General features: G+C 59.5%; 7 protein-coding genes across 7 annotated transcripts; 3 read left to right on the forward strand and 4 right to left on the reverse strand.

The window, feature by feature from the left end:
• Positions 1-796: 796 nt before the first annotated feature.
• On the reverse strand, positions 797-2,613 carry SPBR_06970 (uncharacterized protein; the record flags this gene model as incomplete). The annotated part of the gene is made up of 3 exons (XM_040765226.1): positions 797-904; positions 968-1,031; positions 1,088-2,613. 3 exons carry the CDS (start codon positions 2,611-2,613, stop codon positions 797-799), a joined length of 1,698 nt encoding a protein of 565 aa, XP_040616781.1.
• A 3,551-nt stretch (positions 2,614-6,164) lies between these two features.
• SPBR_06983 (cytochrome P450 monooxygenase) lies at positions 6,165-7,949 on the forward strand (the record flags this gene model as incomplete). Its single annotated transcript, XM_040765238.1, has 1 exon — positions 6,165-7,949. The coding sequence occupies one exon, from the start codon at positions 6,165-6,167 to the stop codon at positions 7,947-7,949; it is 1,785 nt and encodes a 594-aa protein (XP_040616782.1).
• Positions 7,950-8,245: 296 nt separating this feature from the next.
• SPBR_07447 (uncharacterized protein) lies at positions 8,246-9,406 on the reverse strand (the record flags this gene model as incomplete). The annotated part of the gene is made up of 2 exons (XM_040765701.1): positions 8,246-9,222; positions 9,322-9,406. The coding sequence occupies 2 exons, from the start codon at positions 9,404-9,406 to the stop codon at positions 8,246-8,248; spliced, it is 1,062 nt and encodes a 353-aa protein (XP_040616783.1).
• Positions 9,407-10,585: 1,179 nt separating this feature from the next.
• Positions 10,586-11,908, forward strand: SPBR_07318 (salicylate hydroxylase; the record flags this gene model as incomplete). Its single annotated transcript, XM_040765572.1, has 1 exon — positions 10,586-11,908. The coding sequence occupies one exon, from the start codon at positions 10,586-10,588 to the stop codon at positions 11,906-11,908; it is 1,323 nt and encodes a 440-aa protein (XP_040616784.1).
• Positions 11,909-13,666: 1,758 nt separating this feature from the next.
• SPBR_06598 (aldehyde dehydrogenase) lies at positions 13,667-16,392 on the forward strand (the record flags this gene model as incomplete). Its single annotated transcript, XM_040764854.1, has 2 exons — positions 13,667-16,161; positions 16,263-16,392. 2 exons carry the CDS (start codon positions 13,667-13,669, stop codon positions 16,390-16,392), a joined length of 2,625 nt encoding a protein of 874 aa, XP_040616785.1.
• A 1,226-nt stretch (positions 16,393-17,618) lies between these two features.
• On the reverse strand, positions 17,619-18,554 carry SPBR_07647 (uncharacterized protein; the record flags this gene model as incomplete). Its single annotated transcript, XM_040765901.1, has 3 exons — positions 17,619-17,640; positions 17,685-17,974; positions 18,144-18,554. 3 exons carry the CDS (start codon positions 18,552-18,554, stop codon positions 17,619-17,621), a joined length of 723 nt encoding a protein of 240 aa, XP_040616786.1.
• A 1,137-nt stretch (positions 18,555-19,691) lies between these two features.
• Positions 19,692-21,728, reverse strand: SPBR_06847 (uncharacterized protein; the record flags this gene model as incomplete). Its single annotated transcript, XM_040765103.1, has 1 exon — positions 19,692-21,728. One exon carries the CDS (start codon positions 21,726-21,728, stop codon positions 19,692-19,694), a length of 2,037 nt encoding a protein of 678 aa, XP_040616787.1.
• Between the last annotated feature and the right edge of the window lie 55 nt (positions 21,729-21,783).

The raw sequence follows: 21,783 nt of genomic DNA on the forward strand, positions 1-21,783 counted from the left end.
GTGGCGGCCGGCAACGGGGATTGGCTGTTGTCGGGGGGAGGCGCAACCAATCACTGGCCATGGCCCTGGTCAGGTACCCGCTGAGGCACACCATCTCGTGGTTCCTGGACGCTGATGGGCTGGCCGCCAGGGAATCACGGAGCACGACTACGCGCCTCGAGGAGGTGACCGTAGGAGGGATGGCAGTGGACTGTCCTTTTGGAGTACGTCGTCTGGTCGTGTAGTCGTCCTCTGTGTGGTTTGTGCAATGTGGAACTACAAGTAGTGCGCGTTTTTGTTTGGGCAGTTTGTCATTTGTCATGTTGGGGTAGTTTTGTAGTATTGTGCATGTTTATTTTGTGTTCTTTTTTGTGTGGCAGTCTGGCATGCAAATGTAGACCCGAGAGCCTCTGTTTGTATTTCTGTGCATCGTGTGTTTATGATGGACACGGATGAAAGAGTACTAATTAAAGGGTGAACGAAAAGAGGAAGAGAACGAAACAAAGCAAGGAGAAACAAATAAACATAGCCTGCAGGAAATCCGGACCACGTATGGTCCCCATACGCTGGCCTGGGTATCTTACATGGAAAGCAACGCAATCAGGAAAGGACAGAAAGAAAAAAAAGAGAAAACAAAAACAGCGAGCACCTTTTATGCGAAAATCCGAACCACGTATGGTCCCCATACGCTGGCCTGGGTATTTTACATAGTATAACAGAAACATCAGACGATAGCAAGGACAAAATGAAGTACGACTTGTGAAAGTGGGAGACGGCCTTGTCGCGGCGTCGACCTCTTCGTCAACCTCCGTGTCGACTAAGCGTATTGCTCGGCCTCGGTCTTTTCGCCGGCCTTTGTGGCATTGACCTGGTGGCCGACGCACTGGTAGTGGCGGAACTTGCGGGCGGGCAGTTTGGCCATGAACTGTGTTGTTAGTGAGGGCAACGCAAGATAGGAACAAAAGACCAGAAAACAAACAAGGCCTACCATTTCGTCAATCTCTTCGAGCGTACGGCCCTTGACCTCGGGCAGGAAGAAGAAGATCCAAGCACTGGACGTGGTTAGTCAACCGAAAAAAACGATTATGCACAAGGGGAGGGGACTCACGCAGCAATGAGGCACGACGGGAACCAGATGTAGCCGTACTTGGGACCCCAGTTGAGCGAGGTCGGGTTGATAAAGTAGGGGGCCGTGAAGGTGGCCAGCCAGGCCAGGAAGAAGCCCATGGCCGTGGCGACGCCAAAGGTCAGCGAACGCAGGCGCTGCGAGGGCAGCTCGCCGCCCGACAGCCAGGCGTAGGACGCGACGAGGCCGTTGTAGCCGACAATGTAGATGACGCTGAAGGCGACGATGCCCTTGCCGGCGGTCTGCGAGCCGGGCTTGACGGTGTAGATGATGGCGGTGAAGAGCTGGGCGAAGCCGCAGATGGTCAGGCCGGTGGTCAGAAAGACGCGGCGGCGGCCGATGCGGGTGATGACGGCCGAGTTGACCATGATGACAAAGACGCCGACGCCGGTCAGGATGCACGAGTTCTGGAAGGGCGCGTCGATGCCGGCCTCGGCAAAGAAGTAGGTGCCGTAGGCAATCATGTACATGGCGCCGGAGGCGCCCTGGGTGCTCAGGGCGCCGACGGCGATGAGGGTGCGGCGGCGGTCGACGGGGTCGCGCACGAGGTCGAGGAGGCGGACGCTGGCGTGGAGGGCCTTTTCGGACTCGAGGCCGTCCTGGATCTCCGTGGCCTCGGCCTCGACGACGTCGTCGCTGTACGGCCGCAGCCAGCGCAGGGCGACGCGGGCCTGCTCGTACTTGCCCTGGTCCATGAGCCAGCGGGGCGACTCGGGGATGAAGAAGAGGGCAAAGAAGAGCAGGCCGGGGATGACAAAGATGATGGCGAGCGGGATGATGTACGAGTTCTTGCCCAGGATCGGGGCGGTGAAGTTGTCGATGACGGTGCCGATGAGGGTGCCGACGGAGGTCCAGATCTGGAAGGCCGAGATCATCATGCCGCGGTACTTGGCCGGGGCGCACTCCTGGATGTACAGCTGCGAGTAGGTCATGAACATGCCGTTGGCGAGGCCGATCAGCAGCCGGCCGGCGTACATGGCGCCGATGTTGGTGGCCGTCATCATGACGACGTTGGCGACGATGCAGAGCACAATGGCCGCCCAGATGCACATGCGGCGGCTCAGGTACGCCGCCGTGGGGCCGGCGAGGCCCGAGCTGACAAAGGCGCCCAGGATCATGAGCGACGAGATGAGCTGCTGGCGCTCCGTCTGGAGGCCGTACATGGGCGGGGCCGCCGGGTCCGGGCTGGGGATCTCGTAGCCAAAGACCTTGAGGAAGCCCGGCATGGCCTGCAGGCCGCTGATGAGGCCAAAGTCGACGCCGTACTGGAACGGGCACATGGACATGAGCGTGCACGCGGCCAGGCACTTCCAGTGGTCGGCGAGGCCCGTGGTGTCCTCGACGGCGTGGACGATGGCGGACTCGTTGAGGGCGCCGACGCCGGCCGCGGCCTCGTTGTGGACATTGTGGGACGGCGCGCCCGTGGAGGGGATGGAGACGGAGGCGGTGGATGGCACATCCCCCTGGTGCTCGTTCTCGGCGACCGAGACGTCTTTCTGGGAGCCCATGGTGGGCGGTGGAGGTGTGGAGGTGTGGAGGTGTGGTGGTGGAGAAGGTGGTGCTTGCGGCGGATGGCGATAAAGGGTGGATTGATGGGTGAAGGCGGAGGTGATGATTATGATTTATCCCTGGGGCAAAGTAAACACAGTGTCGAGATAAAGGGAGATGATGGGCAGAAGAAGCAAAAATAGAAAAGAACTGCAGAGAAGAACAATGGAACAATAACGGCAAGGGAGAAGGTGAAATGAAGTGGGAGCGGCCGGGAAATAAGTGGAAAAGATCAACGGGGTCGAGGTCCTTTTATGAGCCCTTGTTCGCTTTTCCGTGGACCGCAGCTGCAGCCAGAACCAGCTGTGGCAGAGTATGGTTGGTATGGTTGCGTATGGTTGCTATGAGTAAGGGTACGGATGCAACAGTATTGTGCACGGACGAGAGACGAGAAAACGGAATATTGATCGAGGCGAGGGTCAAGGGAGGCTGGCGCAGGAGGAATGGGGCCACAAATTGAAGGCAGCGTGGGATTGGATTCTGGGGAAGGTGGACCTGGTCTGGGGATAGAGTTGGGAGTCTAATGTCTGGAGTCTATCGCTTCGCGACAATCTGGGGATGGACGCTAGACGAGGGGAGAGTGGGCGAGACCGACGAACGTAGACAAAGGGCGTGGCTCTGGAACAGCTCCTCGATGCCGACGGGCGCGCGTCGTCCGGATGCAAGGCACCAGAGTTGGGGGGTTGGGATGGGTTGGGGTGCGGTGGTTTGTCGCCTCAATTCTTCCTAGCTTTTGTCAATATTGGCATGCGGAGGCGGACGGCAGGCGAGAGGGGAAGACGTGCGACGAGGTACGAGGAGAGAGAAAGGAAACAGACAGAAAGAAGACAGACAAGAGAGACTAGAGTCACAGACAGAAAGTCGACAGTCGAAAGTCGCGGAGACAACACACCAATGCAACGACAGCAGGTGACACTGCGAGCCGTGTCTTGTGTCTTGGGTTAAGGTGGAGTTTCTTTATTTGGTTTCCTTTACAATTGACTTGCTTTGCTGTGCTTCCGTCCGCAGATCGGGCAAGTGGGCGCTGCACAACAGCTGCACAACAGCTGCATGACAAACGTATGACAGCGCAGATGCTACGGCGTGCTGGAGATGGGATACAATTAACGTATTTTACAATGTGACGGGGATAAAGAGAGGCACAGCACAAGGCAATTTGAAAGGTTCGCGACGTCGAACATCAATAGACAGTAGAGCCTACAGCCGTCTGTTGATATGAGAGCTATATTAATATTAGGGCAAAAGGAATGCGGAGAAAGTGGGAGATTGGGAAGGCGACGAAGACGGGGAGAAGACGGGAAGAAGACGAGAAGACGGCGACTGTAAGATTGACAATGCAAAGCACAGCTCACAGCAGGCGCCGTGCTCTGCGTGGACTTGACTGCATTCAGTGGCTGGGCCTTGCTGGCCTGTATATGAGCTATTTCGGAGCTGTTTCTATGATTTAGGAGCTGAAGCCCGTGCGGCCCCAATCAGGAAAGGGGCAGTCTTGAAAGTCTTGGAAGTCTTGGGGGTTGTGCAGGCTGGCGTGTGGTTTTCAGGACGCAATACATCGTAGCAACGCCTGGAGACTTCTGGATGCTCTGTATTGACATCCAACTCTGCTCAATGCTCGACGCAGCTGCATGAACGTATCCTGCGTTCTCCACCTCCCTTTTCGTAACCAGGTTTCGTTTTCTCGATTGGATCCGTGCTGTTCGTTTTGCTCCTTTCTGTTCGTTCTCACTTTCCCCGTGGTCCACCGTCTCTCCATCTTCATGTCCACTTCCGATGCCAAAATACACTCTCGTGACGGTCTTCCACACGGACAATTGCCGATGAAAATCGACGACACAGGATGAGGGGTTCGGGGGCAGACGCGTATGACCAGAGCCAAACGACTCCGCAGTGTCCACTCAAGGGGGCCCCAGTCTACCCAGTCCAGTCGACCAGCGGCCAAGTGGAGCCGATCGCGTCCAGTTCCCCAGACAAAGAGCAGACGTCGACTCGCCGAGAGACGACAAGAGAAGACGAGGGCTGAGGTTGGGGAAGTGGAGACACTTTTGGACCGAATCCGAATGTGCAAGTGGAGCCGCGCCATGTGTCCTCGGACGCATCCGCGTTGTGGAGGAAGTGATCAAGAGACCATGAGACCGAGAGATCAAAAGGCCAAAAGACCAAGAGACCAAGAGATAAAAAGGCCAACAGCGACAGCCCAGGCGCTCAACTCGCCGTCCATTGTGCCTGTTGTTGCTAGACTCTGCACCGCGTCTGCCGGGTCCAACTAGGCGTCAGTCGTGGCGTCCTATTCTCGCTTTTCAGCGGTTCCCCTCATCTAGGCTTCCCCACAGTCTTCAAGCCTTCGAACCACCCTCCTTGAATTCTTTCGCCAACGGTGCAGTCTCCTTGCCCAAATGGAGTGGTTGTCGTTCGCCAGCTAAATGACTCGTGGCAGCCATGACTGTAAGAGTGTTCTGTCCAACTTATCCTCTAGCGCCTTGTCCCTGTGCAGCTCATCTGCGTCCCTGTCAGACCGCCTCGCTTGGCCCAGTCGGCACTATTTTCCCGAACGCAGTCGTTCCGTCCACCAAACAAAGTGCATGTACCGTTGGAAAGCAGTGACGAGTGAGGAGTGAAGACCGGAGTTGAGGGGATGCTGGTTCGGGTTGGTTTGGACTTGGTCGTGAGAAACGACTAGGACGAGAACAGGATGAGAACAGGATATTGAAGAAAGGAAAGAAAGGAAATACGAAAGGACATGGCCAGGAATACTCTGTTGTCAATCCCTACAGTTATCAAGCCGATGTAGTACCACAGCCGCACGGCACGTCAACTGACGTGAAAGTGTGGAGGAGAAGAAAAGAAAAGAGAGTAAACCAAAATAAAACAAAACGAAGAGAAAACTCAGTGCAATCAAGACACCCTCATGGCCAACCCTGCTATGCCTATACCAGCTGCAGTACGACTGCCCCGTCTGCCGCCGTCTGCCGTCTGCCGTCTGCCGTCGTCTGCGGAGCTCAACTAGCAAGTGGAGAGACTGAAGCTAAAATGATGACAAAATATCAAAGACCCGATTGACCTCATCCGTATCCGGTCCACGCCTCCATCTTGCCTACCGCCTATCTCCAGGTCGTGAACTCGTTTCTTTCCCTCCACCTCACACTCTTCTCCTTCACTCTTTCCTTGCCCCGTACACGGAGCATCCTCGCTATTCGGAGAACCCGTCTGGCTGCATCGTACTGTTGTTCTTCTCCTTGTAAGACTTGTCCACGGATTTGGCGGCGTCTGCCGTTTCTTGGTTTGCCGGACTGCCGCCATCCCCACGGAGAGACTTCCTCCCGCACGTCCGACCGCCATCCATATTCCTCTGATTTATGCCCCGTTTCCAGTCACCCTCCATTTTTCTAACACTATCGACGCTTCACGCCGCAACGCTGCCTGTGCAACATTTATCGACCGACACCATCTATACCACCTACTTCACACCCAACACGCCAATACACCCAACAAATTCAACACACCCAGCCGGACCATGATTGTCGATGCGTTTGCGCCGCAGCTGTCGCTGGTGCGGCTGCAGCAGATGCTAGTCGACGTCGGCATCGCCAACGTGCTGCTGGCCGCCGTGTCGGTGGCCGTGGCGGTGCTCGTCGCCGACTATGCGCGCATGCTGTACCTGCGGGCGCGCATGCCGCCGGGGCCGTTTCCGCTGCCGATTGTGGGCAACACGTTCCTGCTGCCCGAGAACAAGCCGTGGATCTACTTTGAGGCGCTGTCGGAGCGCTACCAGGCGCCGCTCATTACCTTTTGGATCGGGCGCAACCCGACGGTGTGGATCAACGACGCGTGGTGCGCGCACGAGATTTTGGAGAAGAAGGCGCAGATCTACGCGTCGCGGCCGCGCATGGTCGTGTTCGGCGAGCTGGGCACGGGGCAGTCGAACCTGGTGACGATGCGGATCCGCAACAGCGCGGAGCGCGAGCACTGGCGCGTGCACCGCAAGCTGATGCACCTGGGCGTCGGCATCCAGGCGGTGCGGCGGTACCGCGACGTGCAGAACAACGAGAGCAAGGTGGTGGCGCTCGACTGCCTGCGCGAGCCGGCCGCCTACGTCAAGCACCTGGAGCGCTACGCCACGAGCGTCGTGTCCGTGCTGGCCTTTGGCCGCCGCGTGGCCAGCTACGGCGACCCCATCATCACCGAGGTCATTGCGCTGATGCACCTGGCGGCCGACCTCAACGTGCCGGGCAAGTCGTTCCCCATGCTGCTCGAGACCTTTCCGGTGCTGGCCAAGTTCCCGCGCTGGGCGCCCTGGTTCCGCGGCATGGGCAACCGCGGCCAAAAGGGCGGCCACTACTTCTTCCACACGCTCGCCGAGGAGGCCGTCGCCCAGCGCGCCGCCAAGCCGGACCACGAAAAGGCCGGCACGCCCACGCCGTTTGCCGAGACCCTGCAGGCCGAGGCCGGCAAGTACGGCCTGTCGACCGAGGAGCTGTCGAGCCTGACGGGCAACCTGTTTGGCGCCGGCTCCGACACGTCCTCGTCGACGCTCATCACCTTTGTGCTGGCCTGCTGCGCGTTCCCGGCGCCCATGCGCACGGCCCAGGCCGAGCTCGACGCCGTCGTCGGCCGCCAGCGCTCGCCCGACTGGGACGACCACGACGCCGGCCGCCTGCCCTACGTCAACGCCCTCGTCAAGGAGGTGCTGCGCTGGCGCTCCGTCGCCATCATCGGCGGCCAGCCGCACTCGCCCACGCAGGACGACGAGTACAGGGGCTGGCACATCCCCGCCGGCGCCTGGGTCCAGGGCAACGTCTGGGCCATCCACCACAACGCCCGCGAGTTCCCCGACCCGGACCGCTTCGCGCCCGAGCGCTTTATCGCCGGCAGCGACCTCGCCCGGCCCTTCCCCGGCGACCGCGGCTACATGACGTTTGGCTGGGGCCGCCGCGTCTGCAGCGGCCAGGCGCTCGCCGAGCAGGGCGTCTGGATCACCATCGCCCGGCTGCTCTGGGCCTTTACCATTGCGCCCTACCGCGACCCCAAGACGGGCGTCGAGGACACGGTCGACATCTTTGCCTTTACCAACGGCCTCAACATGCGCCCGCAGCCGTTCCGCTGCACCTTTGTGCCGCGCGCCGAGGCGATCCGCGAGACGCTCGTGCGCGAGGGCCAGCAGGCCCTGGTCGACCTGCAGCCGCTCGACGGCGAGAGCAAGTACCGCATGAGCACCTTTTACCAGGCGCAGAAGCGCGCCATTGCCGAGGAGCCCGTCTTTGACGAGCACGGCGAGCTCAAGGTGGTCAAGGTGAAGTAGGGGGGGAGGAGGGGAGGGGTCTGAAATGATGACTATGGAGTAGATGCAAAACTAGATTGATATTATGAACGCATGGGGAGATGTAAATGTTTGGTAGATGATGTTTGTTTTCTTTATTGTGCCTTTCTTTGCGTGTACGAAACTCACATAACTCCATTGTATATACTTGCCAATATCAACCTCAATTTCGAAGTAGAACCACTTCCAGACGACAGCAACATACGCCTCATGTATACCATAGATTGATAAACTTTAACTTTGGTCGACCCAACTGCGCAATCTGTCCACACAACTGCCTACAAATCCACGGTATGCTGCAGCATCGCCTCCGTCGCCGTCCACAGCCGCGTCGCCGTCTCTGCCCCTTTTGCGTGGGCCGCCACCGCGTCGTCCCGCAGCTGGCAGTCGCTGAGGTAGCCAATCGGCTGGCCGGCGTCGCCGACGGCCACGCGCGCGAGCGCCGGGTCAAAGGCGGCCACGAGCGTCGTCGCCGCGCCCTGGTCCTGCGTCTTCCACAGCCCCGCCGGCGCCGTCTTGGCAATGGTCGCCTGGCCCTCGGGGTCGAGCGAGCGCGACAGCTCCGTCTCGATGGTGCCCGGGTGCACGGACAGGGCGGTCACGGCGTCGCCGCGGCGGCGGCAGCGGCGCGCCAGCTCGGTCGCGTGCAGAATGTTGGCCGTCTTGCTCTGGCCGTAGCCCAAGAAGCCCGGGTAGCCGTCGATTTCGCGCAGGAAAAAGGGCGGCAGCCCGTCGCGGGGCTTCTCGTCGGCAGGGACGTTGTAGGTGCCCGCCGTGAAGGCGTAGTCGCTGAAGCGCACGGGCGACAGGTGGTGGCCCTGGCTGGTCAGGTTGACGACCCGCGCTGGCGACGTCGCCGACGACGGAGCCGCCCGCAGGCTCGGCAGCAGCAGCGACGTCCACAGAAACACGCCCAGGTGGTTGGTCAGGAACTGGCCGTCCACCGGCGTGCCGTCGGGCGCCGTGCTGGCGAGCCGCTCGGGCGTGCTGATGCCGGCGTTGTTGATGAGCACGTCTACGTGGTCGACCAGACCCGCCACCGCCTGCGCGGCCGCGCGCACCGACTCCACCGAGGCAAGGTCCAGCAGGACCGTGTGCAGCGGCACGCCCGGATGGGCAGCACGCACGTGCTGGACGACGGCGTCCAGCTTGGCCTGCGTGCGCGAGGCGAGCACCACGTGCGCCGGCGCCTGCGAGGCAATGGCCAGAACGGTGGTGTAGCCGATGCTGGCCGGACTGATGCCGGTGACGACGACTGGTGTGAGTTAGCCAATGTCATGTTGGTAGGATATGTGAGGCAATGTGAGAAAATGTGATGAATAAGACGCCAGTACAACGGGCGTCTACTCCTCACCATTCTTTCCCTTGATCTGGTCAGCAAAGGCGGCAGCGACCTCTGTGGCCGTGGTGCTGGCGCCGTACTCTGCGTGCGTGGCCATGAATGTGTATGAGATGAGTGCGTTGTGGTGACCAGTGTGTAACGTGTTTATATTCAATGTTTACATCACCATATTGAATCACATGTATATTGGCAATGTCTCACTTTATAAGACGATTTACGCAATGTCATTGGACACGGAGTTGGCTATGCCAGTCACGGTAAGGCTGTTCTTCGAATCGCAAAGGGCCTGCTCTCAGTGCTCCTGAATTCAATGGTAGGTGCAACAGTCGGCGAGGGTCCAAGACGAATGCGGAATCACGGTCAATTGCAAGTCCGTACGCATGCATTCTGAGACTGCGTTGAAGCCCGACCGAATCACGAGTCTCAGCTAGCGTGGATGTAAGTCGTATGTCGCAGTCTCACGTCCTCGGCAAGATGTTGCCGATGTCGTTTTCTGGTTCTGGTCTGTGGTAGCGTCGCCAGTTTGAGGGGTAGTGCGGAGAGCCGGCGGCTGCAGCGCCGTCCGCCGCGACGGGCCATGTAAGGCATGACAAACATGGTGCAAACATGCGTGCAATATGCGTGGAAGATGAGTGCAGAGCACACCTGCGTGGAGCCGGGAGCCGTCCTGCACAGACGACGGCAGGATATTGGACTGTCTGCGGACAAAGCTCGCGATTGACGGAGAAATTCGAGGCCATGCGTTTCAATAACTGGTCCGCCGTCTACAAACAACAGACGGATGGGTGCGGCGAACGGCAAGATGGGAACCAAGTCGATGGTGGAAGGCAGTCGTTTCGAGGAATAGTCGGAATAGTCAGAATAGTCGGAATAGTCGGAATAGTCAGAAGTCAGAATAGTCTCGAAGCACATCCAGCCGGAGTGTCCAGCAGTGCTGCCCCTCTTTCCCCAATAACCGGCAAATTGTCCTCCGTTCTCCGTCTCCAGCGACACCTGCAGGGGTGAAGAAGATGGTCTCCCACGCCCCTCTGAACCCGCGTGTCGACACGCCCACTTTACCGCATCCATTGTGCCAGTCGGGTCGAAGCGGTCGCGTAGATCCGGGTGGTTGAGAGGTCATTCCAAGTACGTCGTATGTATTAAATAGAGAGTACGAATTATAGGAAAATAGGATATTGGAATAATTAATCGACCGTCAACCAAACAATCAAACTAAAACACATCGTCTACATCCCAACACATCCCCAGCACCCACTCACACGACACACGTCCCACCATGTCCAAAGAAAAGACGGGCATCAAGGTGGTGATTGTGGGCGCCGGCTTCGGCGGGCTGACGGCGGCCATCGAGTGCCACCGGCAGGGCCACGACGTGGAGATTTACGAGTCGTTCCCGGCGCTCAAGGTGCTGGGCGACATCATCTCGTTCGGGTCCAACGCGGGCCGCATCTTCCACCGCTGGGGCGCGACGCCGGGCGCGGTGGCCGAGCGCCTGCGGGCCGTGTCGATCGACCTGCGCGAGTACGGCTTCCGCATCCACAAGTACGACACGGGCGAGGTCGTGTTCCACCAAAAGTCGCCGCCGCCGGCCGAGGACGCGCCCGTCTTCAACGGCCACCGCGGCGAGCTGCACCAGATTGTGTTTGACTACGCGCGCGACGAGCTGCAGATCCCCATCCACCTGGGCCACTACGTCGAGGACTACTTTGAGGACGGCGCGCAGGCGGGCATCGTGGTCAAGGGCGGGCGCCGGGTGTACGCGGACGTGGTCGTGGGCGCCGACGGCGTGCGGTCCAAGGCGCGCACGCTGGTGCTGGGCTACGAGGACAAGCCCAAGAGCAGCGGCTACGCCGTGTGGCGCGCGTGGTTCCCCAACACGGACATGATGCGCGACCCGCGCACCAGGGCGTTCTGCGCCAACGGCGACACGTTCAACGGCTGGATCGGCCCGGACGTGCACTTTTTGTTCTCCACCATCAAGAACGGCAGCGACTGCTGCTGGGTGCTGACGCACCGCGACGAGCACGACATCAAGGAGTCGTGGTCCTTCCCGGGCAAGCTCGAGGACGTGTACAAGGTGCTCGAGGGCTGGGACCCGCTGTGCCGCGCCATCGTCGAGAAGACGCCGTCGCTCGTCGACTGGAAGCTCGTCTACCGCGACCCGCTGCCCACGTGGACCAGCACGCACGGCCGCATCCTGCTGCTCGGCGACGCCGCGCACCCGTTCCTGCCGACCAGCGCGCAGGGCGCCACGCAGGCCATGGAGGACGGCGTCACGCTCGCCGTGTGCCTGCGGCGCGCCGGCAAGGCGCAGGTGCCGGCGGCCGTCCGCGCGCACCAGGCGCTGCGCTACGACCGCGTGGGCGCCGTGCAGAAGACGGGCGAGACGACGCGCGACATGTGGCACAAGACGGACTGGGCCAAGGTCAAGGAGGACCCCACCAGCATCGGCTTCCCGCGCGACGAGTGGATCCACAGCTTTGACGCCGAGAAGCACGCCGAGGAGCAGTTTGACGCCGCCCTGGCCAAGGTCCAGGCGGCCGCAAACGACACGGCGGCTGTCCCGGCGGCCGCCCCGGTTGTGTCGGCGGAGGCGTAGGCGGTGGGTGCAGTACGTTGTGGTAGCATGTAGTTCGCTTGTTTGCATGTAGATACGATACACTTGGACGCTGAAGCGGCCTCATGGTGATAGGTGACTATGCGAAGGGAGGGGAACGAATATGAAGAGTTATAGAAGGACTGCTTGTTTATTCTACTAATATACTATTTTCGTGTGGTATATTATCAGCAAATCCCAGCTTTGAGGACCTTGAAGAAACAAATTACGACACGTTGCTTTGAGGCTATCCTTGTAATTAACTTGAATACCCGCCACACAGGACCGCAGGCATTGATAACAGCCAAGAGAGACGGCCATGATCCACCAATAACGACAGCGTGGCCGGCAAAAGAGGCTCGAGGACGGCAGACGCAGACACGGCAGACGGACGAACAGTGGGAGAATTCTCCGATTCAGGGAGATATCTCGGTGTTGTCACTTGGTCGTCGTCTGTCTGTTTCTGTTTCTGTCTCTGTCTTCAGTCCTTTCCTTTTTGTCTCCTTCCCCTGGTCGTCTTTGTCAACCCTGACCGAGACAGCACTAGTCGGACTGGGGTTGGCCGGATTGACTTGGGATTCAGGGATTGCGTGGCATTCTGGAATGGCGACGATTGTTGACCCAAGGATCGGGTCCCTGGCCTGACTTCCCCACATCCCTTTCCCCAGTTGCTTTTGCGATGCAAATCAAGGGCAATCGACGGTCGGACGAGCACTTCCCCAGCCAGTCGTTTCCCCATTGAGACTGGTGCTCGTTGCGTCTGTCTTTTTGTCACATTGTCGGTTGGGGCAAACAAACCGAACAGACGATTGACAGCACTATTGGCGTGTGCAACCCCGCACGCGTAAAAGTGAGGTGGAGTCTGGACTGAGTTGGATTCCGGCAGTTGTTGGATGGCACGTAAGAGACTGGAAAGAGACTGGAAAGAGACTGGAAGGGGACAGGGAAGACATTGGCTACGACTGCCTTGGCTTGCTGTCGTTTCTGTTGACGTCGTGCGGGGATTCTGGATTCTGGATTCTGTGGAGAGATGACGAGTACGAAGAAAACGAGAAGAGAAAGTAATGGAAAAAAAAAAAAAAAAAAAAAAAAACAAAGAGAAGACTCCCACACAGGACTATTATTGACCCCTGGACCCTTGGCGGCTGTGTTTGTTCATGGCATAGCCTGCTTTCATGTCTTCTCGTGTCAGATCGTCTGCCTTTGCAAACGCCTCGTGGCATGTCGTCCATCGGCTCCTCTTGTCGTCCGTCAGATCCCAAGAAATCCCCGAACAAACCCTCTACTGGCCTTGTCTGACTGTCAGATGGGTGTCCCTGTCGTCAGTTGCTCTCCTGTAGCTTGTCAGGACATCCGACTCCCGGCGACTTCTATATCCAGGTCCGGTCGTCGAGCCTGGCACAATTTGGTCCTTTACATTTTGTTCCTTTGCATTTTGTTCGTTCATTGTATTGGTGCATTATTGTATGCGTAGTATCCAATTTCTACATCTTATTTTTCGTATTATTATTTTGTCCCGTTCCCTTGGCCCTTCCCTTCCCCTCCTTTGCCTGTCCTCCCGTCCCCATTCCCCTTCCCCATCTTCATTCCGCCCCTCACAAAATAATCAATCTTCAACACCAAGGAGAACAATAACATCCACAACATCACCATCGACAACATCCTCAACATCAACAACACCGTACCATCCATCCACAACACCGTAACATCCATCCGCAACACCCCTGCAACCACCACACACCACACCCCGACATCCCCAACATGGCCCCCGCCACGGACACGGCCAAGGCCGGCAGCAAACGGCGCGCGCCCATGAGCTGCGACCGGTGCAAGAGCCGCAAGACCAAGTGCGTGGACCCGGTGCCGGGCCCGTGCCAATTCTGCGCCAGCATCAGCGCCGTGTGCCACCTGGACCCGTCGCGGCGGCGGCAGCGGCCGTACTACCACGTGTCCGAGGAGGAGTTCCGCTACATGACCAAGGCGCTGGAGCACTTTCTGCCCAACGTGGACCTCAACCTGCAGTCGCTGCGGGAGGTGGTGCAGGCGCTGGAGGCCGGCCAGCCGATTCGGGGGGCCGACTACACGTACAGCGGGCAGACGCCCATGCAGTCGCAGACACAGGCGCAGGCGCAGGCGCAGACACAGGCCCACGCGGGGCTGCTGACGGCGCCGCCGTCCGAGGGCTCGGCGTCGTCGGGCGACTCGATTGTGGTGGGCGACGACAGCCGGACGACGCCGGCGTCAACCGCTGCGGCCAAGACAGAAGACGCCGCGGCCCTGGACGCGTCGATTGACGAGATCGACGAGCTGCACGGCGAGCTGGGGTGGCTGCGCGTGGACGCGCGCGGCACGTACCGCCACGTGGGCGCCGACTCGGGCTACGGGTTCCACGCGGCCGTGCGGTCGCTGGGGCACCGGCGCGGGTCCGAGGCCCGCAGCAGCGGCGGCGTCCTGGGCGACAAGGCCGCGGTGGGCGCCAAGACAGACATAGTGCCGCCGTTCACGGTGCCGCCGCCGCCGCTGCCGCCGTCGACGCCCGACTCGGTGGGCGTGGGTGGCGTCAGCGTCAGCGGCGGTGTGCCGTCGCCGCACGCACACCTGCCCGTCTACAACGCTGCCGTGCATGCGTTTGTGCCGGGCGCCGGCGCCGGCTCCGGCTCCGGCGGCAGCCCGCGGATGCAGATCTTTCTGCCGCGGCGCGACCTCTGCAACCGCTGCGTGTCGCGCTTCTTCCGCGACATCCAGTCCGTCTACTGGTTCTGGTCGGCCGAGCGCTTCTACGCCGTGCTCGACCGGTTGTACAGCGGCGACCCGTCGAGCGCCACGCCGGCCCTGCTGTGCTCGCTCTACTCGATCCTGGCCCTGACCTGCGAGAGCGAGGCGCAGCAGGCGCAGGTGTCTGCGGCGTCGTCGTCAACAGCCACCGCAGCAGCTGGAGGCGGAGGCGGAAGTGGCAGTGGAGGGTCAGCCGCCACCGCGCCGCCACCGCCCGCCGCGCGCTACTTGGCCCTCGCCAAGGGCCTCGTCAGCGCGCTCTGCGACGAGGCCGACTCGGACAGCGTGCGCGCCCTGTGTCTGCTGGCGCTGGCCCTGCAGAGCAGCATGTTCAGCAACACGGCGTACATCTACATTGGCGCGGCCGCGCGCATTTCGCTGACGCTGGGGCTGCACCTGCAGCGCGCCATCGAGCCCAAGGGCTGTCTCCAGCGGCAGGTGGACCTGCGGCTCTACTCGACCCTGTTCCTGATCGACCTGGACGTGGCGCTGTGCTACGGCAATCCCCCGGCCATCAGCGACGAGCATGCCCTCGGCGGGGGTGGTGGTGGAGGAGGAGGAGGAGGAGCAGCGGCGGCGGGTGGCAGCGGCGGACGCGTGCACGATCTGTCGGAGCAGATTCTGTCGCCGGGCTCGCACATGCCGCTGGACTATCTGACGGTGTCGTGCTCGCTGGCGCAGATCCGGCGACGGCTGTGCAAGCTGCTGTACGACCGGCAGTCGTCGTCGTCGTCGTCGTCATCGTCGTCGTCGTCGTCGACCATGCCGGCCGTCGCAGCAGCCACGCCGCCCGCTGCGTCGGCGTCGCCATCGCAGCTTTTGCCGTCATCGTCGTCGCCGTCATCGGCCTCGCCGTCGGCCGCCGCCGCCGCCGCTCCCAAACCGTCCCTCGCCGCCGTGCGCGACGTCTTGGCCAGCCTGCGCGCCTGGTACGCGGCCATCCCGCCGCATCTGCGCGACGTCGCCCGCGCCGCGTCCTTCCACCAGCGCTCCGTCGCCGTCCTGCACCTGCGCTACTGGAGCGCCACCATCTTCGCCACGCGGCCCTTTTTGCTCTACAGCGCCCTCCACAGCGCGTCGCTGGCCGCGCTGCCGCCCGCCAAGCGCGCCGCCTTCGAGGCCTTTGGCGCCACCTGCCTCGAGGCCGCGCAGCAGTCGCTGGCCGTCGTCGGCGTCATGCAGGACGCCGGCCTCCTCAGCAGCCTCATCACGCTCGACACCGGCTGCATCCTCGAGGTGCTGCAGGTCTTCCTGCTCGGGCTCGCCCGCGGCGATCCGTCCCAGGCCGAGCACGTGCGCGCCTGTCTGCGCATCCTCCAGGGCATGGAGCAGATCTTCTGGACGGGGCACGCCGTGCTCGAGGTCATGGCGCAGCTCGAGGAGAACGGGCTGCTCAACGGCGACCAGCATTTCAGTCCCCAGGGCGAGACGCCCACGCCGGGCCACTTTTTCCTCGACATCCAGCAGCAGCAGACCAATTTGTATGTCGATCTGTGCACACCCGGTGTACCCCTGATTTGTTGTCTTTGAGTCGATGTCTTTGATGTCTTTGATTTTATGCTAACTTGACCCCACCACCCAGAATCTCCGGCGTCATGGAGGCGTACTTTTCCGACATGAACGACCCCTTCTTTTCCGTCTACGACGACGGCACCGCGTCGATGCTGGGCGACCAGTTTCCAGACACGCTGCAGGGGGGGCTACAGATGTGATGGTGGTGATGGTGGCGATGGTGGTGATTGTCATGGCAGTGATGGTGGTGATAATGGTGACAATGCTGACTATATTCTATGTTTATATGTGCCGAAAAACTTCATTTCGTCCCCTGCATAAGCATATGGCCTCATCGACTAGCGAGGGACCCAAAACATGGAAACGCTCTTTGGAGAAGAAGGCCGCAAACAAGTCCCAGGATGTGCGGATGTGTTGTACAGTCCTCGTAAGGTACTATGGCCGTCTATGGTTCTTGACGCTACTATAGATGTCTATGAATATGGTACGGTCCCGCACTGGAGGCTCTCTGGAGTTCCTCCTCCTGGTCAAAATTGTCTGGTGTGCCTTTTTTTCATTCTGAAGCTTCAACTTGACAGAAAACCGCCCATGAGTTCTCGCAGTGTAACCCGGGGCCGAAGAGCAACTCATCCAGACGATACCATCCAACTGCAGCACGCAACCACCTCTCGTTCCTTCTCAATCGTTTTCCGGCCACACTCTGGGAGAAGAACAAAGTCTCTTTGCAGCAGCTCGCGTCAGACGAACCGACACCGCCGACGACGAGGATGGGTGCTGCCGCTTTGTCTGCTTCTTTCTAGCGCTGCCCCCGTTGGATGGAACGGGGGGTGTAAGCATAAGCAATGAGTCGTTGCGGAGCGCTGGCCCTTGTCTTTCGTCTTTTTCGTGTTGTGACTCTTCAATGTCTTCCAGGACGCGAGAGGACCGGGATGCCCCCTTGGTCATTGCCTCGTTTGCAGCCTGGATAAAGCTATCCCGGTGTTGCTTGGCCAAGTCCCTGGCATTTCTAAATGCCGTGACTCCTCGAATAAATGTTTCGCGATCGCTGGTTATAGCATATCCCTTGACTCGACTGATATGGTACTGCGTGCGTCCTCCTTCACTCCTCGGCGCTGTAGGGTGGTGGGCGTACAACTTAAGAGTACCATCGTGGTAGGTCGAGCTGAATGTATAGGCCTGACCGTCGTACTGTAGTTCCTCTTCTTTATACTTTTGTAGGCTGTTGATAGCGCGAGACCCAATGGCTCCGTCGTAGCGAACCTGTCTTGTGGCCACAGCTGCACTTCCATTTGGGCCTTTCACTTCGACAAAAAAGTTGGGTGCCAAGGGCTTACCCTGTATCGTCGACGGCATAATATGGTGGCCAAGTGCGCCTCGTACGGGACGGGAGAGCTCCTTAGGACAGGCACCAGAATACATATCGGGCTTAGGCTGCGTAATGGTGCCATCTGTAAGTGGTGCGAGATTATTGAAAAGAGTGTTACGTTCTAACGCCTGACCGCCCGTATAAGGGGCGCTTTTTCCTAAAATAACCGGTATAACATCGACCATCACGGCGTTCTCGTTCTTGGCGCGGTCATTGTTGTCTTGAAACGCATCGAACGCTCCCTCGGAGAACTGCGACGACGAGAGCGACGGCCGCCGCTGGCTTAGGACGGCTTGGATCTCGGCCCAGTTGGCGGGCTTTTGCGAGTCGTAGGTGGCTAGCACGTCGTGATCGTTCAAGTGCTGCTCGAAATCGGCGTCGTACGGCGTAGACTTTTTCGTTTGAATGTCGGTCGTCTGAGTTCCGTGTAAAGGAGACGACTCTCTGCCGAGTGCATCTGTTAGAGGTAATTTTGGGGTTCGATACTTTTCTTACGTTAATACCTTCTTGGCCTGAAAAAAGAAAGGGACGGGAAAGGTGTGTAGAGAGAGGGGACCGTTAATATCAAAGAAACAATCGACTTACATTACAAACATCCATAAGATCAGGACCGCCGTGTCGGGCGAACTGGGCAAGATCCTTTTTGTTCGGCATCGTATGTAGAAAGAGAGATGTCGCTATGTGCGGTCGATGATGCTTCGGAGAGTGTCGTGTTAAACGACTGCGGCGATCGAGCTCCGCAAGTGCGCCGTGCGTCAAATGGATCTTCGAGAGCCTGTCGTAGAATTCGGGAGGGTAGACCCAGTTTGCCCACGCCTCGTGCTCGTCCACCTGTGCTGCCTCTGTCTGCATCGACGCAGATTGGCGGATCGTCTTTGCGAGAGGTCGGTCAGCTCCAGGACGTGGCCTGTTGCTGGCACTGTTGTCCTGGCTGTCGTAATTGTCGTGATCGTTGGCGTTGTCGTCACCAAGTGAGATGGGCCGTGGTCCTGCCATTGCAAAAGAAGACGACAGAGAGGTTCAAAGAGAGGAGAGGTGGCGAAGCAAAGAAGTGGAATCTTCAGTCCGCAGTTTGTTTGCAGAACACTGTTTGCTGAAACTCGTTACGGTATCGACAGTCGTCAGTAAGAAAGTCAGACTTTTTTTTTCTTTTATTATGCCGTCTCTGCGTCTTCGGTATAAACGAGAACAAGCGATAAAGAACGGAAAATGAAAAAAAAATGTAAGAAATAAAACGAGAGGTTGCAGAGGAACATGCAATAAAAATGGAAGAGAACAACCTCAAATACGTTGGGACTAACGCGACAAGCTGCAAACGGAAAACGTGCAGCGTCTTCCCTTTGTTCGCGACAATTGAACCAACCGCAGCCACTATTGATTCCGCTTTCGTTTTGTTTGTTCTGTCTTTAGTCTTTTTAAAAGTGACCGTGAACTCGCCTGTATAGCTTTATTATTATTATTATCCGCCTTTCTCAACCAATCCTGGCTATTGGCAGCCAGCTACATAGAATCCTCATGGGGAAAAAAAATACCGTCACAGACCGAAGAGGTTACATGTTCTAGTGTGTGGTATCTGGGAACTGGCAAGCAGCTGAGTAAATCAAATAAACAAGCAAACAAAACGGGCGAATAAACAGGTAAATGACCAGGTAAATAAACAGATAAATAAACAATAAAGACAAGGGCAGCAGGCGGTTGATAAAGCTGGGAGGTAGGCCGTGTTATGCTCGCATGGGAACCTCCTGGCCCCTTTACGGCGCCGTGTAGCCGTTAAGGAGATAAAGGGGGTAGATGTGGTATGCGCATTGCAGTGGTTATATCAGGGCGAGCAGGCGGCGGCCGGCGGCCCGTGCCGCTGGCGTCTTGGTATTCGGCAAGATGCAGTTAAGCGTGCCTGTCAACTGGTTGAAGCCAGGTAAGACAGGGACCGTCATAGAGGCAAAAGGGGCACAGGGGAGCACAGGGGCACGTCCAAAGAAAGAAATTCTCAACAAGGTTTTTCGGGTTGTATATGGGGCTGTTTTCTCTTTAAGAACCAAATTAAGTACGACGCTTTCAACAGCATCCTGTGATTCATCAACACCCTTAAAATGGATCCAACGATGGCTTCCCGCAGCCCACACGCCCACATGACTATCGTAACAGCCGAGGGAATCGAAACGTTTCGATCCAGGCTTGCCGCCGTTGGTCCTCGCACAGTGTTGCGTATACGGCCTTCTCGTCGTCCGTCATGGCGTCCCACTTGTGCTTTGCGTACTGGATCGCACCACTTGGCCATGCCTTGGCGGCGTCGGTGTCCTGGACCGACTCGTAGTAGACGATGAACGGAGGTTTCTCGCTGCTCGACGACATCGGCCACCCCGGCGGCGTATGGAAAAAGAGCGGTGGCTGCGCCTCCGGCTCCAGCTCCGGCTCCGCCTCCTGGCCGACGCCGCGGGCGGCGGCTCGTGCCGCGCGGTAGTTGCGCCAGGCCGCCTCCTCCTTGTCCGTCCATGTCTGGATGGACGTTATGAATTCATCGATGGCCATACCGCGCCGGCTGGGCTCCATCATCCGATGCGGGATGGTGGCGCTCCAAATCGTCCGCGGCGCGACCTGCGTGCTCCAGCGTGGCGGTTCGTTGTCGCGCGTGACGTTGCGGTCGGCAGAGCTGACGCTGTTGCCGTCGTGCGACAGGCGCAGCCCAAACGGGTTCGGTCCCAAAACACGACGCGGCGGAGGAAGGGTAATTTGGCTGCGCGGTAGACCCCGAACGAATGGATGCGGCGGGGCGGGCGGCGCCGCCGCGTTGAACCGGTCCGCGAGCCCGTGTATCGATGCCACGATGCTGTTGAAGCGGTCATCAAATTCGTCGCGGCCCATGTGCTTTGCCCGGCGCGCGCCGTGGATGTACAGGAGAGCCTTGGTAATTTCTTCAAGAATACCTGCGGCCTCAGCTGGCCCGGGGCCATCGGACGCCGCCTGTCCCTCTTGTACACCTGGACTTGATGTCGTTGATGCGCCAGGCGCTCCAGGAAGACCGAGACCACCGGGCGCACCAGGCAGGCCAAGACCACCAGGCGCGCCAGTGAGACCATGACTACCGGGCAAACCAGAACCAAAGCCGGGCCATTGCGGTGGTTGAAAAGGAGGCTGGCCAGGCAGGCCGAATCCAGCTTGTGTGGCGGCGGAGCTGGATTCGAGCTGACGCCGGAAGAAGGGTGTACCGGGACCAACAAGGAACTCAGCGGGCAGCCTGGCAGGCTCCGGCACCCGGGCAGACTCGTCCTCTTGCTCCTCGGCAGGTTTCCTGGCAGGCTTCTCGGCAGGCTCCTCGGCAGGCTGTCCCGTTGACGCCTCTGCTGGCTGGTCCGGTGGCTGGCCCAGTGGGTAGCGTGCCGACGGCCCTGGTGCTTTCCAGAGGGCCGGGATGGGCTGCCCGAACTTCGCAGCGTGCTTGCGACTGTGTGCGTTTATGCTCTGCATCAGCGCCGCGGCCACAATCTGCAAATTGACACCCTCCTCCTTGCCGGCGGCCGCGTATGCCTCCTGGTTGCCCGGTATCCCGAACTGGCTGAACAGCGTGGAGGCTACGTTTTTGGCCTTCTTGTTCGCCCGTTCCTGCTCCTCGTCGCTAAAGTCGTCGTCCTCAAACGCGGACCCTTCGACGCGGAATCCTTGGCCCAGCAGATGCCGCTCGATCGGCGTCAGCGTGTCTGTGCCCTGGCGCTCGGCCTTGGCGAACAGCTCGGCCGGCGTGCTCAGCTCCGTGCCCGTGGGCCTCGTGGCCGCGCGGATGCGCTGCTCGACGACGTCCGGGGCCGGCCAGCCGAGGATGCGGTAGCGCTCGGCCTGCGTCAAGTCGCGCGGGCTAACAAGGGCGCGCGCGTGCACGTCGCCGCGCGCGAGAATGCGCGCGCGGTCGGCGTCGGACAGCTGCTGCGGGTTCTCGGAAGCCGCTGTGTAGACGGCTTGCGGGATGGAAAAGGCCACGGGAAAGGCCGCGCGGACGCTGGCCTCACGCTGGGCCCGCATGTCCTTCATCGCTCGGTGCAGCCTTTCTTCTTCTTCCAGCATCTCGCGCTGCTCTTCGACGGTGACGAGGTTGCCGTAGCCGTCGCGCGAGTGCTCTGTGCCGTCGATGGCATATTCGACATCGTCGGCGTCCGTCTCGGACGGCTGGTCAGCCATGATTTGGGGAGTGAGGGAGGGCGTGAGGGAGGGCGGTGAGGGAGAAAGAGGGTGA

Source organism: Sporothrix brasiliensis (genome assembly GCF_000820605.1).
Source record: "Sporothrix brasiliensis 5110 chromosome Unknown Cont20, whole genome shotgun sequence".
In the NCBI taxonomy this organism is placed as follows: domain Eukaryota; kingdom Fungi; phylum Ascomycota; class Sordariomycetes; order Ophiostomatales; family Ophiostomataceae; genus Sporothrix; species Sporothrix brasiliensis.